Consider the following 19,836-nt stretch of genomic DNA (forward strand, 5'->3'; position numbering starts at 1 on the left):
TCGGCAGCCGAACTCTCTATCGCCGATTCGTAAACAGAAGATCCGCGATCCTTAGAAGTCGCCGCATCTCCTCTATAGAGGACTGGACGCTAACATATATTTCACAAAATTTTCTTTATTTTTTTGTGTTTTACACACGAGTCGTGAAAAATATCGCTGAAAAGCAGATAGTAATGTGTGGCGATCTTGCGGGGCCGCGTTAGGGCTGCTCTGGGCCTCGTGCGGCCCGCGGGCTGTGAGTTGGGCACGCCTGCTTTGGAGCTTCTCAAGCTTTATCTACGTCACTACAGTATAAGTATATCAGAAGAATTTTATTTATATTAAATTGCCATATATATATCATTTATATCGATGCTGTTTATTTTAAGTCGCATCAATCTCTAAATTGGGCTACTAGCGACTATAGCAAAGATATTCACAGTTTTTGAAGAAAATTGGAATTTTTTAGAAATCTCAGTAGCCGTTGCATCTTTTCTTCTTTCCTCGGTCAAATGTTTACGCACACAGGAGTCGATTTCGCAATTTCCTCTTGAAACAGAGAAGAAGAGTTGTATTTTTTAGAAATCTCAGTAGCTGTGGTATCTTTTCTTCTTGTCAGTGAAATTTTGACGCATGCAGGAATCGATCTCGCAATTTCTTCTTTCGCCGAGAATTCTAAGAATTTGGTGCAGGAGAGGATAAGACGATCGATGGCTGTGATTGATGTTTAATGTGGCGTTGGACGTATCACAAGTTGGAATGTCTGCCTTGTCCAGTAGTTACTCACGAGTGGGTTATTTTAGCGTGGCCAATTCTGATACGCGAGTATCGGAAGAATCAACGCGCATTAATGGCATGTTCTTCATTTTTATTTTTTTCTCTTTCGGAGTAAATTTTTATATACTCGATTGCTTATCACCCTGGTTTGCACATAAAATTTGCACAGTATTATTTCATAAAACCCTTCGAATAATAATAAACTCATCATGTTTCATGAACGACGACTCATTGAGGAAAAATCTTCAAATAACATCGATGAAAAAATAAAATTGCAAACTGCACTAGTAAATATACAAATAGACAGCTGAACAAGAAAAATCAGGTTAAAAATGATTTTACGAATATACGAGAATTAATCCATTAACGCTTTATTAAAAGTATTGTTAATAAAATTGAAACATGCAGAAGCATTCCTGTTTCCCTGTTTATTCAGTAAACAAATGGAATTTATCACAAACGAAATTTTATCGTGACGTTGTTTGATTTTGACAAATACTATAGCATTTTAATAAATGTAATTTAACTGTTACTCAGTTACGTTAAACTAAAAAAAAAAAAAAGAAAATCATATTAACTTTATAAAATTGCTATTACTCCTCTCACGTGTCTTAATTTTACTGTACTTTTTTAAGAAAGTAAATCACACTTCCTCTGTTCCGTGTATGAAAAATGTGAAAATTGGTTTCTGTTATAAAGTCACTTTGCGCATTTTTAAACGATATTATTGCCGGAAGATATTTCGAAAAAGTTGGCAGTTTCACGCGGATTGGCACTGTGAGGTACGAGCACACGAATCGATACGGGAGTTCCATTTGTTCGCGCTAATTACACTCGTTCGTCGAACGGCAAAATTTGAGACTATTGGTTCGCGTTGAATTCTACGAAGATGAAAACAGATAGCATCGCTTTCGGCAAGTTTTTCCATTGGAAAAGTTCCATTGATATTTATCGCGTGTTAGGTAGAAGATTCTTCGAGGTACTTTTACTTTAAAGTTGGCTGATTTTGAACGATGTGATAAAGAGTAAAAAAAAAGAAAGGAGGAAAGAGGAAGGAAGGAAGGAATAGTAACGACATCTGGAATTGTGGTTGTTGCTTCCAGGTGAAATTCTTCGATTTTACGCTTTCTTTTCACTTTTTTCTCTCACCAGGAATGATATTGGTAGACTCGCTTGAACGGCGAACACCACTTTCCATTCTTTCCTTTTGCGGATCCAGATAAATTCTGCAATTCGAAATTCACTTGCCATTAACGTTGAAGATTGCGAGTTTCACTCTCTATGAGATTGAACCATTTTTCCTTGTGAGGAATTCAGAGGAAATATTGCGCCGTATTCCTGACTTTGATTAAATTTGATTAAGGTAAACGAGGAGTCTTTTGATCTTAATACGAAATCTGCGAGTTTCACTTCTTCTGAGATTTATCCAAATAGAAACTTCACTCTCTAAGATTCTCCTGCGTTCTGTGCGAAAAATTTTCAGAAATTTTGCATTGAATATTTATAATTTTAATTCTCTAAATTTAAATTTATTAAATTCTAATTTTCTAAATTTGAATTTATTAAATTCTGATTCCCAAAAATTTTGCATTCAATATTTATAATTTTGAGTAAATTCTAATTCTCGAGATTTAAATTTGTTACATTTTAATTCTCTGCGTTTAAATTTATTAAATTATAATTCTGAAAATTTGAATTTATCAAATTTTGATTATTTAAATTTAAAATTATTAAATTCTGATTCTCAGAAATTTTCCACCGAATACTTCTAATTTCGGATAAATTCTAATTCTCTAAATTTCAATTCAATAAACTCTAATTCTCAAAAATTTTGCACCGAATACTTCTAATTTCGGATAAACTCCAATTCTCTAAATTGAAATTTATTATTCTCAAAAACTCCACTCCCTGCAAGATTCTCCAGCGTTCCCTGCAAAAACTTCCCTGAAATTTTGCAAGTTTATCCGTTATACAAAAAACACCGTAACAGGATATTTCTGTAAAGCGAACTTCACATAACAATATCGTCGCAACGTTCATCCCTTTAAACAGAAATTACTTTGAAGTCCCTCCGGTTAGAAGAATAACGTTTCGCTACACTGTCTATGCAAGGAAATCCTCGCAATTTCTTTTGTCTTCTCACATAAGACGAAGCACGCGAGGCAACAACAAGAAACAACAAAAAGAAAGAAAAAAACAAGATTAGGAGAAACTTAAATTGGAACAACGACGAAGCTCTCGCTCAAAAGTTACATCTTTCTTTCTTGCACTCGTGCGCACAATTCATCTTTCTTGCCTCCGCACAACTTCGTCGCTTTTCCTTTTTTTCCCTCGAGAAACACAGTTCGCTTTTTAGCGTACAGTTGGAAGTGTCGAAAACGAAGACAGGAGAACTTTAAATGGTGGAAAAATGAAGGTGGTTCGCGAATTACCGCAATTTTGCGTGGCAACCACGAACGCAATTTATTCGCTCTGGCGAAGTAAGGAAAAGCTAGAGAGAGAGAGAGAGAGAACGGTACAAAATATAATTCGTACTATTTGCAAGTACTTTCGACGACTGTGTTCTTCGTCTTCAAAAAAGACGGATTTTCCACCGAAGGATAGAAGAGTGCGTCTCGAGGAAAAGTTCGGCTTCGATTCCGACGACTTGGACTCGCGTTTTCTTCCTCCTCTTTCTTCTTTTTTTCTCCTCTTCTTACGAGGCTCGCTGGAAAATGCCACGCCAGTCGACGACATTGTAATTTTCCAACCCTTCGATTATGCGGAATCGCGCTGAGCAGTTGCTTTGCGACAAGAGTTACATGCATAATCGCGTACATGCGCTTTTTCCGTCGCAGAGCTTGCGTTGTGCAAGTCGGTTTCTTCAGTCACCGGTTCTTCTCTTTTACTTCGGCCGGCAGATTGTGTGCGACGTGGAAGATCGCGAGTGAATATTTGCGAGAGAAAGATAATTACTCGAATTTTTATGGAATTTTAGAATTTTCTGTTTTATTTATTTAATTAGATAAAGGAGATTGATTTTCGGGTTGCTTATAGTTAGTGTTAAAAGAATAATCGAATGTAAAGTTGTATTTCTCTTAATTCGAGATTAATTTCTTTAATACTTCTTTATATTTAGCAATATTTAATATTGTATGTAAATGGCAGTATGAAATGTGAACCGAAATTCCCAGATTAATTTCTTCAATATTTACCGATAGTATTTAATATTTAAATTGTCTCGTAAAAAGGAACCGATAAACGAGTACACTGAATGATAGAAATATTTTATTTCATTACTTATTTAATATTCACGTAAGTAAGTAATTTCAGTTAAATAAAATATTTAGAAAAATATTGAAATATTATTATTCTCATAATAACTCCAATTTCTTTTACCGTATATACACCGGTTTACTATTAAAAAACAAAGAGACATCTATAAAAATAATACTCCGTGTGGTTCATTGGGATGCACATGGAAAAGTTGAAAAGGCAAACGTAAAAATTGATTGTTCTCCTTCGACCAGCACGCAACTATTAACTATTAACCTACATGCGACCACCACGATGGACGTATTGATAAAAATGGGCTCGACGAAACACTACATTACGTTCGGAAATTCCGTGTCTCGATAAGGGTTCCGGGAATGTTACGAGTGTCACGAAACGAAAATCAGACACACGATTCACTCTACATATACATATATCTCGCTTGAGTTAATGCAAGGAATCGATATTCACGTCGACGAAGAACGAAGAACATTTTTTTCCTGAATGAAAAATACTTGTACAAATATATGAAAATTTATATTAATTTAATTTACATCACAAATGTGACAGTACTGTCAGTAAGTACTCTAACTCGGAGTAGGGTGGGCGTAAAATTAATTAAACGTGTCTACGTTTTTACAACAGTATATGTTATTAAAAGTCTGTATCCGCGTTATCTGAGCGTCGTTCGCAAAAGTATGCTTCGAGGGTCTCGTGAAGAGTGTGGACGCGTCGCCCTGCCGATCCCTGTCCACCCCTACGCGAACAGGCCCAGGGAAAGACCCAAAGGGGCGGAGTCACCCCCCACCGAGCGCGCTGGGCGTGGCTTCAAGGTGCTCGCTTCACCGTCATCGGGGCGGATTTTCTCACAGTACTGATTAAATTATTTTTTTTCTAATCGAACTAATTTAGCGATTTCATTGTTCTCGTAATGAACCGTTTCTCAGTCTTAACTAATTTTCTTTTTACGACAGAACGTCGAATTGCAGAGCAATTTATCTCGCGCGTGTCTCGTGTGAAGGAGGTTCGAAAAATATCGCCGACCTTTTATCACACTCGAGCGACCATTCGAGAAATGAATGGTTATTGTTAGAATGAAGTGTGTGTACAAGACGGTTCTAAGTTTGTACTCTCTGATAATTGAAATAGAAAAAAATACACACTTCGTGAAATATCCTCGATTATCTTGATCACCTGTGTTTTTAAACTATTTCTTCAACATTTAACCCTTTAACGTTCATATTTTTCGCAACTCGAGGTGTAAAAAAATTTGCCTTCATTTCTTTCTAAATTATTTCCTGGATGCATAGAAGTAAGTTTTTGTCATAATAAAAATAATAACGCAATTTGGAAAGCGATAGAATATAAACAAAATTGCACTTATCGGAGAATTATCTGTGATATTTTTATTTATCTTAATTTCAATTTCTGTTCACACTAATATAAAAATATCGTGCAAATTTCATAACCATATCGCAAGGTCTAAGATTTCCACTCTGAATTCAAAATTTCTATGCGAACTGCGATGCCCGGTTTGCTCCAATTCCTCGAAACTAGAAGCAGATATTGGGGTATCGCTGAATTAAAACACTTAAGGATCGTCGTTGCGTAGGAACAGAACTTTATTTCACAGAGATTTGGACGTTACGTGACGTGCGCATGGTAAAACAGAGAATGAACGCGGAAATGGAGAAAATAGGGCTGTTTAAGGGTTCTGGGAAGATGGACTTTGGGTTGCGACTATGCAGGAGAGTTGAAAGGTGAAGAGTCCAGTATGAGTAATGGTGAAAGTGGGTGACTCGCAAATACAGATAAAACTAAGGACTACGAAGGAAAATAATTGAGGGTGTAACAGAACGAAACGCTTTACATTGTCATCCGCGATAGTTATTACCTCGATTTACCGAACGTCGCGTGAACGATGCGGTGTGCTTTAAAGGCAACCCGGGCACGTATTAATAAACGCGTCGATGAACATTCCTTTGTCGTTCCATTACATATACTTATATAATCCCTTTTGAGCGTGATAAAATTTATTTGCAACCTGCCCAAGCCCTATCTGATCCATCCGATGTAATTTTACAGCGCGTTTACGAATATCACTTTGTCGCGTGTGCCCGCGCCGCCGCGAATTCTACCTTATCAGATTTTGATTCTGCAACGGCGATAAGAATTTGTAGAAAACACCACCGCGGGGGTACGTGTATCTCGTGCCGGGGATCGTTACAGAGGCCAATATTATCATAGAAATAAACCGAACACAGCGCATGGCCGGGGAAAAATATTCGTCCAACACGCTGTTAAACGAATTGTTCGCTTTCGATCGAATACATTTTTATTTCGTTCGGTTTCTTTCGATATGACGCAAAATATCGAAGTGAAAAGTAAACAAAATTGTAATTGTTTTAGCGGAAATTTTGCTTAGGAGAAGTTTTTTTAAGTCTCTCTCTCTCTCTTCGTCTGTGAAATTTGGTATAACAATTTAGGTTTTAATGAATTATCGCGGAATTAATTAGACACCCTAAAGTGAGTCATGGATGGTGTAAAATATTATGATTGTAGAAAGGAAAGATGGAATATATTTTTATTTTGTTATTTTCCTTTCGACATATGCAACACAAAATATCGAAGTGAAAAAAAAAATTAGAATTATTTTAGTGGAAATTTTACTTTGGAGAGATTTTTTAGGCCTCTCTCTCTCTCATCGCGTTCTAATTAATTAGACTCGCTACAGTGACAGTCATAAATGGTATAAAAGATTATTTCGTTCTTTTCCTTTCGACATTATCGAACAAAAAAAAAAAAATTGAAATTATTTTAGTGGAAATTTTGCTTTGGAAATATTTTTCATATCTCTCCCTTGGTCTGTGAAATTTTATCGGAACATAACAATTGTATAAAAATTCACAGAATTAATAATTCAATTCAGAATGAATTACACTCGCTAAAGTAACAGTCATAAATGGTACAAAAGATTACGAAAGATAAAACATGGTAAGAAGTAAAGTTACGGTGCGCGACGAGATAGAGTTAAGTTTCGAAAATTGATTTCAATTTGTACAATATAATGGAAATAAAAAAAGCAGGAAAAAAAATTCACTGTGTGTATTTCGATCGAAACTTCCGTGCGCGGTTTGCCCGTGCCTCTTTTCTTAATGAATAAAATCACTTCACGGTTTTCCACAAATGTTTATCTAAACGAAACCCGGTATCGGTTTTCACAGGGTGAACGCGTGGAAATTCTATCGAGTTCCTTCGGAAAATTACACCGTGGAAAGTCCGTTGAACGGACAATACGTTTCCCGGTGAATTCGTTTCCTCGGTGAATTACAGGCTTCTCGAATCCCCTCTTAGGAAAGCGGGGGTGAACTTGCGAGCATCGACAAGCCAGAAAGCCTATTCGATCTATTTAAAGCCTCGCAAGCTGATTCGTCGCCCGCAATACTCCACTGACCTTTTCTATCCTAACATTTCAAATATATACGTATATTTTTTTTTTTGTTATTTGTCAAAGAAATCGAACGACAGAGAGACCACTCTCGTTAGCATCGACAAAGTTAAACGTTTGTGCGATTTTTTTCGGTTCGCTCGGATAAAACCGACTGTTATCTTGACGCTTGAACGATCGCGCACTATTTTCCTGTAGTTTTACTCGAAGACCGATGATGTTCTCTTTTGAAAATGAAAAATAAATTAAAAATCCACGTCCTTTTAGAACTTGTAACTAATTACATAAAGGTGGTGTTTTTCTTTCGCAGAGTATGATATTTTCAATATTTTCAAGAATATTATTTTTTTAATATTTTTGAAAAAATTTTTGAAATCCTTTCAGTGCGAAAGGTTTCCTTGTAAATAAAAAAGAAATATCGTGAGCGGTCTTTCAAGTGTTGACATTATAATAAAAATTTCAATATTCTACTTCCTTAAATTTTTAATAAAACAGTGATATATGTGTATGATTTGAATATGAAGATACAATTTAAAATTGAAGCACAAAGATTCAGAAATGTTGGGTATTTCGTTTAGGAAGTATATGTAAGATACATCCTTTTGGATTTTCAAAGGGGAGAAATAATAAAAGAAGGCCAGTGTAATTTTTCACGAATTTCCCAAGCACAGGGTAAATACCACAGACACATGCACGATATGGAAATCACGTGTTCTTAATCTTCGAGAAAATTGGACCACGGTTCCCCCAGTCCCAGGGGGTTGCTATCCAAAAATCTGGTCTTCTTTCAGGTTTGCGATACGTCAGTCACTCTCGGGAACCAGAGAATAAAGTCCCGAATCCAAATTAAAATCTTAATTCCTTTCCTCGCGTTAGATAATTAAATAAATTAAAAAATTGAAGGAGGAAGGTGAACTCTTAACTCTTAACCTCGACGTCTCTGCTTAGAGGATGTCACGTGCGTATCGTAAACCTAACCTCAGCTTTCCTCTTAAAAATATTCTCCTTACTGAGAAAAGCTGAATTAAAACTCGGGAAAAAATCGGTCCGAAGTCCTAAATAATACATAAAATTACCAGGTCCCGCGTGGTAAAAATAAAATTTCCATTAAACCAAAAAAAAAAGGAGAAAATTCTTAAGATTAAAATTTCACTAATTTAACGTAAATAGGTCATTCCATAAGTTCATGTCGAATTTTCAAATTCAGATCGATATATCCAACGAACCTTTAAATTCGATAAAAAAGAACAAAGCGTAAGCGCCTTCTAGTTTTTCTTTTTAATAAAACCATTACACCGTCGCCACAGAATTACCTTGGATTTTCGATCAAACGTTTCTCACGTTGGACACGAACTCGCGGGATGACCTAATACATCACTCCCGTAATTAAACATTCAAATCAATTTTCCCCTCGCATTCGAGGTCTCCTCGAAACGGTCACGCTTTCTTCGGTCACGCACCGCGTTAAAGCGTGACACGACGTTTCTATTATTCCTAAACTTAAGCAAATACACTACACAACGAAGGAGACGAAATTATGTGCGTGTTTCGTTTGATTTCAGCCGGTGGGGTTCGTGACTTTTCACACGAGGGCCGGTGCCGAGGCGGCGAAACAGGACCTGCAGGTAATAGCCCGTTTCTCGTAGGTATCGAGAGAGAAAAAGCCGAGCAGGAGAGCTCGATAAAACGGGAGAGCTCCCGCGGGCTCCCTCGCAGAATTATAGACATATTTTCTGTCTCTCTCTCTCTCTATCTATATCTACCTATCTTTCTCTCTATTTATATATATATATATACATACACATAGGTACAAAGAACGACCCGCAGTTTTCTTCCCTCCCTCTATATCTATTTTTTCCCCTTATTTTTTTTACCCCAACATATTATATACATACGAAAATACACACACCCTGCCTTAGATTCCAGCTGGCACGGGTTAATGCTACGTAGCTATTTTACCTATCAATTACTGTACACGTACTTACTTACACACATACTCTCTTCCTCTGTTGTATCTTTATATACATAAAATTTCTTACTGATTTTTTGTTTTTTTTTCTCTCATCCTGGGACCATAAATCGTAGTACGGATTACCTCGTGTATACCATGAACGTATCGTGATAACGCTGGTTGCACCGTGTGACATTATTATATCTACATATATAGGTATATATATAGTGTTGTCTTGCTTTCTAATAAGCGTGTCACTTCCCTCCATTTCTCCTCGAATTACCCCTTTCTCTCTATCTTCTATGAATTTCTCTTCTCTCTCTCTCTCTCTCTCTTTCTCTCTCTCAGCCCTGTCGAGTTTCGAAGTTTCTTACAACGACCGTAATGTGCATTTGTATGAGAGTTTGCCCGTTTAATCCACAGATTTGGATCTTGTACAAGTACGTTTGATAGATGTAACTGTATCGCAGACGATACTACATACGGTGTATATATATATAAGTATGTCTGTTTAATCGTACTTCTCCTAGCCCACGTTACTTATATACATTAGATGATACTACATACGGTGTATATATATAAGTATGTCTGTTTAATCGTACTTCTCCTAGCCCACGTTACTTATATACATTAGATATACACACGTATTAAGATCCTTCTTCTTTCTTTCTTTCTTTTTTTTTTTTCAATTTTTCTTATCACACCTCCGCAACTGACCTCACGCAACTTGCAATGTCTTTTATAATAACCCTGTGTAACCGGTTTACGTACGAGAGAGACTCGAAACATCCTCTTGTCGGATGGACACGTTCGCTGAGAACAGCCTGGAACAGACTAACGAACAACCCACTTCTATCGATGGCCACTGTAGCAACAGGGACACGGATATAACAGACCCCTTACACGTGAACACACACACATACACACACCTGTACACGATCTTGTGCTAATTTTCCTGTAATGCAGTCACCAACAGTAGCCCCCTTCATCCCCCTATTTGCCACTCTTACCTTACGGATCGTTTTTACGAAAGTTTCGTTGCCAGTCGGTGATCCGATGTCGGTGGTAGTCTACCTAAGTGGCCGTTACCGAGTAAACGGGGTGAGTAAGGATCCGTTCCGAGTACGGAATGGAGGAAATTTGGAAGAATTTGGTTTTAAGGGTTAATCGTGGAAAGTGTTCGATTCGATAGAAATGTTTTCTTCTCGGAATGTAGGATTTGATGAAAATGTAATTTCTAAATTTTATAATTAGACAAATATTGTCATTTCTAAAATTCCATTCGAAGGATTCAAAGTTCTTTTCCCCGGAATGTAGAATTTAACAAAAACTGTAATCGCTAAATTTTACAATTGCAAAAATAGGAAATAAGAATGTTCATTTGAAAAATTCCGTTTTAAGGACTGAAAATTCTTCTCCTCGAGAGATACAGCGAAAACAAGCTTAGTCTCAAAATTAAAGCAGTAATCTAACTAAATTTAACTCTTATTCTAATTCTTATCTAAAAAAAACTTATCTAAAAAAATTCTAACTCTTAATCTAAAAAAAACTCTTAAATCTAAACTAAAATTAAAACGGTAACTCTAAAATACCATAAGACTCACCAAAGTTCCAATACAATCTCACGATAACTACAAACGAGAAGATAATTATTTCTTTCGACCAAACTGGCAACGAAGGCTAAAGATTCGTTCAAATCGTAATACGTTTGTGTAGAACATCAAGCGTGATTCCCCCTGAAACACACTATCTCTCTCTCTCTCTCTTTCTCTCTCTCTTTCTCTCTCTCTCTCTCTGTTCTCCTCTCACCAAATCCAAGCATCCACGTGTGCTCCCGGTTTACTAATTTAGGGAATCTATTTGCAGCAGGGGGTTAGATTCGATCCTGATATGCCACAAACCATACGTTTGGAATTTGCAAAAAGTAACACAAAGGTTAGCAAACCCAAGCAACCAGCCGCTGCAGCAGCCACCTCGCACCCTGCTCTGATGCACCCTCTAACTGGACGTAAGTATGCACCGCCACTCGTTCACTCGCTGGATACGTCTCACAACTATTCTCACCCACTGCACCGAACTACAACGTATCTTCCTCCCTGTTGTTTCTCTCTCTCTCTCTCTCTATCTATCTATCTACTGTCTATCTTATCTCTTACCTATATCTTACTCTATCTCTTCGAGTATTTTTGTTCCAAGTTTTTTCTTTTTTTTTTTTCTCTCTTCATTGGCGTTCCTTGACCACCACACCCACACGGTCCTCGAGTCTTTAAACCCCGTCTGACATAGTTCGATCACCGAGGAGGCATCGGACGGCTCGTCGAAGTACGATGAAAAAGGGGCGATAGTGAAATGTGGGTTATCGAGTGTTGGGATTTTGATAAATGCGAATGGACGATATCGAAGATTAGAGAGATTTCCTTTTAGGTGCTTTAAGGAAATTTTCAATTCATCGTGGTGTTTAATTTGGGAATTCTCGAGTTCGTAGATTTGGATAAATTGTAGATTTGTGGTTTGTGAAGATTTATTTCATTTTTGTTAAAGATAAATTGCACATTGTAGTGTAAATTTACTCGACAATATTTTTCTACGAGTCTGCGTAAATTCATGGATATTTCTTTTATTCAGATTTGAAAGAGAGAATTTTTCAAAAATTATTTACCAAGAAATTTAACAAACCTTTCTAATTAATGTACCGTAGAGAATTGAAATCTTTAATTAAAATCAGTTGCAACCTGTGATCTACATAAAATGAATATTTCTTTTATTAGAATTTGAAGAACAGAATTTTCGAAAAATTTTATAAATAATACACTGCCTCCAGATATAAATTTTCAATTTTTCCCTCAGTTACCATTTAAAATCACCACTAACGTCTACCCAAGACATTAATATCAATTCAATTTGGTGCATCATCGTTTATCGAACATTTCACCAATGGAAATTTCACAGAAAATTAATTATCGTACTTCCACCGCTGTCCGATCTGTTTGATACGTGTGGGCATGCGTTTTCCTCGCGTTCTTTCTGGGATACTTGCAGGAACAATAGACATCAATAATAACTCTATCGATCATCCGTACAACATTCAAACGTGCAGTCGAACGTAACTGTTAAATTCACTTCCACGAGAAACAAACTATACTCTGTCCAATTTAAGAATAACCTCGCTTCGCGCATGGGACTTGCCTAAAGCAGGGCTAGAACGTCCAAACCCCCACTTAACCGCCTACGTTCTTCTCCGTCTTACCCTCTGCTACGCTCTCTGTCTATGCGCAGAACGGAGGAAAATCGGTCCGAGAGCGAGGTTACTCTTAAATTGGACAGAGTGTACACAATCCTCCAAAAAAAGGAAAAAACAAGTTACATTCGTCTGCATCTTCCATAACAAAGTGTCTTAATCATAGCTCCCAAAATCCCCCGAAAAAACAAGGAAGAATATTTAACTCTATGTGTTTAAACATTGAAATCGGTATCGAGGGTAAGAAAACTTCGGAATAAAAGTTAAGAGTAGGTCATGGAAGAGGACGAAGGAAAAATCGAGGATGCGTCTAGTGGAATGCGATGTGATTCGATCTGGGAAGATAAAAAGGAGAACCGGGTAAAACTCGAGAGAGAGAGAGGAGGATCCTCTTTGAATGTTTGTTTTACGTCGACCGATAAATATGCATTCGTGTCGGTACGTTGAAGAGACGACTTGTTGAAATAAGGACAAGGCGCACTCGTACACTCGGGCCAGGATAGTGAATCTTATTGCGCGACGCGTTCCATTTCAACCCCTGTTTCTCTCTCTCTCTCTCTCGTTTATCGCCGCCGTATCGATTATCGTTACCGGTAGTCGTGTAAATATATAAACACGTCAATTTTCAAATGATATCGACGTGATACGATACACGAACTGGACAAATTCTCCACGGTTGCGCTACCTTTTACAGCACTTGCCTGTATTTACGGGACCTTTACGAAGTGTAGTACACACCGCGGGAGATAGGAGTACGAGTTTGATAACGTTTTCGTTTTTCTATTTTCTTTTTCATTCTTGGTTCGAGACTCTGGAATGTAGTATCGATATTTGCGATTGTTTAGGATCTGGCTAGGTGAGAAATTATGTCTTAGGAATTGTTTCGGTTGTGAAAATTTTAGAGAAGTATATAGTAGACTTAATGCAAAAATAACAATTTTTTGTGATTATTTCAAGTATTGGTTGTGTTGAAGCAAAATGGTTCATGAGTACTGCATAGAAAAATCGACATCCTAGAATATTGGTAGGTTCATGACACGTCCGATAAATATGGTTTGGGGATACCTGCGAACACCCCAGGTATAAAAGTGCACACTGTCACGTTTTGTAGGCAGTTCTAATTGTGCGCTCGTCTTGTCTACATCTGTCTGAACATCTTCTAAAATATAATTATTTACCTTTCTCCACACGAGTTATTTATTTAATATAACCCCTCAACAGGTTGAATGATGATTGACTAGATTTTTCGGTTGAGAAAATTTTAGGGAAGAAGTATACAGTATAATGTAAAAATAAAAATTTTTTGTGATTATTTTAACTATTGGAAAGATATTTCAACTGTTGTTGAATGATAGTTGGCTAGATCTTTCGGTTGAGAAAATTTTAGTGGAGAAGTATACAGTATAGTGTAAAAATAGAAATTAGAAAAATTTGACATTGAAGTTGTTTCATAATTGAAGAAATACACTAGATATCGGAAAGTTTAATTAAAGGTATATTCGAAGCGGTATATTCGCGCTTCTTGGAGTTAAGTTTAATTAGTATAATTGAAATGTAATTTTAAATTGTATAATTTAATATACTTAATTGGTATAATTAAGCACAGTTAACGATTGGGATTAAAGATGAACAAACTGAAGAAGCGTGATTTAAGGTAGCATAACGTTGAAAATTGTATAATTCTCAATCGAACAAGATGATGTTAATTCAGTTTCGAACAATATGGTAGATTGTTGCATTTTCGATGAAGCAAGCAATGAAATTTTCGGCGATCTTGCGCGAAGCCTTGCATTAGAGCTATCGAACTATCGAACTACCCTAAAGAAACCCCTTCTTGGCACAGTAAAGGGGGCCGCCTCAAATTCATGATCGATACCGTACATTTCTCATGAATACCACCAACTTGCGCTTCGTAATTAATGCAATTAACTACCCTAACTATTTTTCCCCCTCCCGCCTTTCTCGCATAATCTATTTCGCGCAATCCAATAGAGCTTCTTAACTTCGCCAAAAAGAAAATTACCGCGGAAAGTCATTAATATTCCACGGCTCTGCTAATAACACAATCTAGAAACACGTCAACCAAGTTTAATAATCGAGTCTTCTGAGATATTAAGAACTCGTTGGGTGGAGCATTTAAGCGAGTTAAAAAATATCAATTAGGAGAAGTTTATTAGTATTCCACGAGTGTGCAGATAGACAAATTTTACGGTATGTTTGTTTGTGGTAATTAATGTAATACATAGTTCAACTTTTCAGTGATTTAAGGAATAATAACGTGTAGATATATTTCAATAATTATAAAGTCTCTGTATTTCTTTCGCAATACTCTCTGTTCTCACTTTTGACTCTCAACTCTCAACTGTCTGCTTTAATATAATACAATTCTGAAAATTAATTATTCAAAAATTCGTTAAAACGATTTGTACCTTAATTTTAAAGTAAAAATTGCACTTTAACTGAGCAAAAAGGTATTGTTATGCAGTAACTTTAAGAATAGCAGAATTTAAATGGACGTCGATGAGGTTTAACAATAGTGCGGTCGTCGGGTCTTTTTCGACCCATTGCCTATAATAATTTTTGCTCTTATCAAGTTTATGTTCCTTTAACATTGCATCAAAAGTTTATTGTCTAGTTTCGTAACAAAAATTATTACACATAAGGTTTCTGGGTCAAAAAAGATCCAGAGACCTTAAGTGCGTAGTGTATTGGGTAAAAAAGGACCCAAAGAACGTTAAGTGTACAATCAAACGAAAGAACGCACTAAAGTTAATAACATAAAATTGAACAAAATGGAATATCTGATTTTTGAGAAAATTCTCTTTATTTCCTGAAAAATCTTCGAAAACGATCAATTCCTGGCACCAAAATCAATTCTATCAACCGTAACACCTACACGGCCATCTACAAAGTTGAACAATCGGATTCGTAAGTACCGAGAGTTCGTTAAATCCACCTCTTAAGAAGTTGTCCGAACAGGGTACAGTCTGCTGGTGAATAAAACATGTCCGGTCGATCCGCGTGTGGGAAGTTGAGGCGCAGTAACGACCGTGGCGAGAAAAAATCAAGGCCTCGAGAATGTAGAAACCTTGGCGTAGTGTGTTGGATTATTGAAAATTTCCCGCATGTAAAACCCCCCCAAAAAAAAGAATAGCACGATATCCGACGCGTAAAAAGTCACAGCTACGCCTCTATCCCCAAGTGTTATGCCAATTTTTGGCAAGAAAAAATCAAGGCCTTGACCGCAGAAATTTTGGCGCAGTGTGTTGGATTATTGAAAATTTCCCGCGTGAAAAATCTAAAAAAAAAAGACAAGAATAGCACGATTTCCGACGCGTAAGAAGTTACAGCTACGCCTCTATCCCCAAGTGTTATGCCAATTTTCGACAAGAAAAAATCAAGGCCTTGACCGCAGAAATTTTGGCGCAGTGTGTTGGATTATTGAAAATTTCCCGCGTGAAAAATCAAAAAAAAAAAAAAAAAAAAAAAAAAAAAAAAACAAGAATAGCACGATTTCCGACGCGTAAGAAGTTACAGCTCTACGTCTCTGTCCGCGGGTGTTACGCCAATTTTCAGCGGGGAAAGTTACGAATCTGTTCGGAATCGTTTTCCAGGACTTCTCCTCAGAAACGATTTCTGGTGCTGAGAACAAAAGGTGAACCCGGTGGTGGAAAAGCGTCCCGTTTAAAAGGAACGTCAACGGGTATAATTGAAACGTCAATTCCCGCTGCGTCCCCGTTCGGAAAAATATCGAAGGGATTCCGATATTCACCGGCCGGTATAAAAGTCACACGCGGAAGATCGTTTGTCCGTATGTTGTGCATCGCGATCGAACGCAAAAGCACAGAGCAACGCGAGAAAAAAAAGAAATTGCTCCGGACAATATGAAACTCTCGATGGAATATAATGGACGCGGGCGTGGACGTAAAGCCGCGTTCCATGACCGTTGTTGTGTGCTTCTCTCCCCCGCTCCATCCCCTTGGCCGAATGAAAAACGTGGATTGCTTGTAATTGTGCCGGGAGAAACTGTGCTTTACAGTGAAAAATGGGTTTGTTAATTCTTTTTAATTGGCATCGCGGAATTTGTGTTTTTCGAATTTATACGAGGCTGGTAATTGTTGAAAAGCGTAGCGATAGTGTATGTACACGGGCGGGGAGCGTAAAGCGTCGACAGCTCGATGTTATCGAAAATATTGGTGATACTAAAAGATAAATAAATCGAGTATTCTAGGGAATATTGAAAAGTATATAATTCCGTTTAAAAAAAAAGTGCGTGGATCTTGAAATTTCCTTCGTCCTTTCATATACGAAAAATTCAATCAGGCGACAAAATTTGCCTCCTAAAATACTTCAGGTTTTCGTAACAACAGTTTTTTGTATCGCCAATATTTTCGATAATGTCGAGCTGTCACACTTTATGTGTCTCATCCTGTATGTTACATACTGAAATTTTTCTTTTTTTAACCATGAAGTCACGTAAAAATAATTCCAAATAATCGTTTAGTGTTTTATTAAAAAAACTTGCACAAACTGCCCTGCATAAGTGTTGCATTTCAAGACTTTCCTTGAATTTTGCAAAATATTGCTTCAAATAAAAGTTGAAATATATTTGAATGTGTGAAGCAATTTTTTTTGTAAGAATTACCGACGCAATTTTTATGTATGAATATTTTTCACAAATTCTTCTATTTTTTTTAAATAAATTTTCAACAATAGAACGTTGATACGTAAAAAAGCATGAATCACTTGCACAGGTATATTAATATTTTCAATTTTTAAACTAACTTATTGACACCGATCTCATAAAAGAAGTAAGAGATTCATTAAGAGCAAAATAACGAATGTATAATTATTTAAATGATTCAATATGTTGCAAAAACTTTGCGCACATCCCTTCATTATAAGGCTTCAAACCGAGCTTTCTCTGATGTAATCAATACTTCCTGTTGGCAAGAACCAAGAACACAGTCTTCCTATTTCATAAAATCTAATTAATTTATTAACAATTGCATCGTCACAGATAACACGGTAATTAAATTCTTATAAAAGTCTACGTTAGTTACACATTACCAGCAAAACTACACCATTTTATTCTTATTACCGTAAGAAAATTTTTCACTAACAAACTTTTGCCTGCAACTTTGCAATACGTATCGACGTTTCCAATGGCAAAGTTTCTAAACAGCAAAAACTTCAAATCACAAATGACGAGTAAAACACAGAATTTCCTCCTTGGAAATTTAAATAACACGTTCTCCGTTTTAACGCGCCGTTATAAATTCGATCGAAATTATTAATACAAATTTCACACGCTCCATTCATAAATACTCATTCTTATTTTGCCACGGGAACACCGTTACGCTGTAATTCGAAATTTTACGTACCCGAGGGGTGAACTTAAGGAGCTTAGGAGGAACGAAAGTTAAGTCAGACAATATTTTCGACCTAAACCAGCATACTAATGAGCAAACCTATTCATATTTAACACACACACACGAAGAGGCCAGGAGTTCTCATATGCTAATACGTTCCACATTACGTCCGAAATAAATAAACGAATTTAACGCTGGAAAATTCTAGTTCTAATAAGACATGTACCTACAGTGGGTAATCAAATCATTACAGCCACAATACGAGAAATATGTTTTATGTTTAGAAATAAAATCACAATATCAAGGTTTTCACACTGGATAATTTTTCATTCACAATGTTCACTAAAGATACACGAAACAGTTAAACTTTGTTTATAAAAACTATAGTTCAGAAGTAACGATAAAGTCAGTATTTGGTAGCGCTACCTTTTGCTGCAGTCGCAGCCTTGATTCTTTTTTCCATACATTTTAAGTAATTTACTGTGCATTATAAATAGTAAAAACACTGGAACAAAAATTGAAATCCTCGAGATCTATAAACTAACAAAACTGTACCACGTGGCTCTCGGGTAGGGATTTGCAGTACCGACACAAAATAACGTCCATATGACAGATAATATTGCCTAAAGTGTCGCCCAATCGTATGTTTGCAATTTGTAAACATCAACGCTTCATAATAAAAATAATAAGAATTCACTATAACTAGGTTTTCACCCGGAAATTAATCGTTACAATGTAAAATCGTGAGTTTCTTACAGGTGGCTCTAATAATTTGATCACCCACTGTACATACACACAGGTATATCGTGGTCAGGTATCGATCGTGGTTAAAATCGCTGCGCAAAATTCGCCGCTGTTGGTGTGCGTATCGAACGATCCATCGACAACCTTCGACGTGGAACAGTTCACCTTGTAGCGTGCGAAAACTCAGCCACCCGTGCAATTTTCTTGCGAGAACGCAGCCGTGCATTCCTGGGTGCATAAGTAATGCAACACGCCGCTGCTCCTCGTGCCCGACAGTCGGCGAGAGCATGATTCAGCCGATCGCGAACGATAATCGCGATAAATTGAGACGATCTCGTTCGCGAATAAAACTTTCTGCTGGCTACTTGACTTCCTGTTTGCCACAGCTACGCTTTGGTTTATTTTTATCTTCTGGTTGCGCTGTCTTTTGCAAGACAGGCTTATTATCGTTACACGAAATTGTTCGTGTTGAATTTAATCACTATGTGTACATTTCTTTTTTTTTTTTATAGTGCTTAGTTTTGTGAACGTGAAACCATTGTACTAAATTGCAGCCATTTTAGCGTAATACGGAAGGCTGAGGGAACTGGAGATTGGAAATATTGGTGGAATTCTTAGAGACTGTAATGCTGCTTTTTAATTTTTTCGGTTACTTAGAAAAGTAGTCAAAAAATCACGCGAATAAATCCTATTTCAAAAATGTAAAAATATGTTGGAGAGTTTTTAAAACACACTTTCAGGTGTATTCTGAATACAGGATTTTATTTAACCGTTGCTCGAATTACATTTACGATATTTGAAACGTGCTTTCAACTCGTACGATATGTAATACACCGCAGAACGTAAATTCCATTTTATCGATTCACACTTTTATTCACTTTTTCCTCGAAATTACTATTAAATGGCCGATCTGAGAATTTCGTTCTTAAATGCAGCAGCTAGCCCAAATTCGTCGATTATATTATGTACGAAAATTAACCATAAATCAAGATTCATAAATTCCTCTGATCACTTTTTAGCTGAGTAAAAATTTATTTTTCACAAAAATAAATTATTAAATTTATTTTTTTTTAAA

At 36.7% G+C, this 19,836-nt stretch overlaps 1 protein-coding gene across 4 annotated transcripts in view; it reads left to right on the forward strand.

Annotated features, from left to right (window-relative positions):
* Positions 1-19,836, forward strand: part of LOC108577103 (protein couch potato) — a 168,523-nt gene that overhangs the window by 112,310 nt on the left and 36,377 nt on the right. For all 4 annotated transcript variants that reach the window (XM_017940202.1, XM_017940203.1, XM_017940205.1 and 1 more), the window contains exons 4-5: positions 9,019-9,081; positions 11,274-11,415. In XM_017940202.1, the coding sequence (XP_017795691.1) occupies positions 9,019-9,081; positions 11,274-11,415 (205 nt within the window). The remainder of the gene's footprint in view (positions 1-9,018; positions 9,082-11,273; positions 11,416-19,836) is intronic.

This window comes from Habropoda laboriosa, unplaced genomic scaffold (genome assembly GCF_001263275.1).
Source record: "Habropoda laboriosa isolate 0110345459 unplaced genomic scaffold, ASM126327v1 scaffold486, whole genome shotgun sequence".
In the NCBI taxonomy this organism is placed as follows: Eukaryota; Metazoa; Arthropoda; class Insecta; order Hymenoptera; family Apidae; genus Habropoda; species Habropoda laboriosa.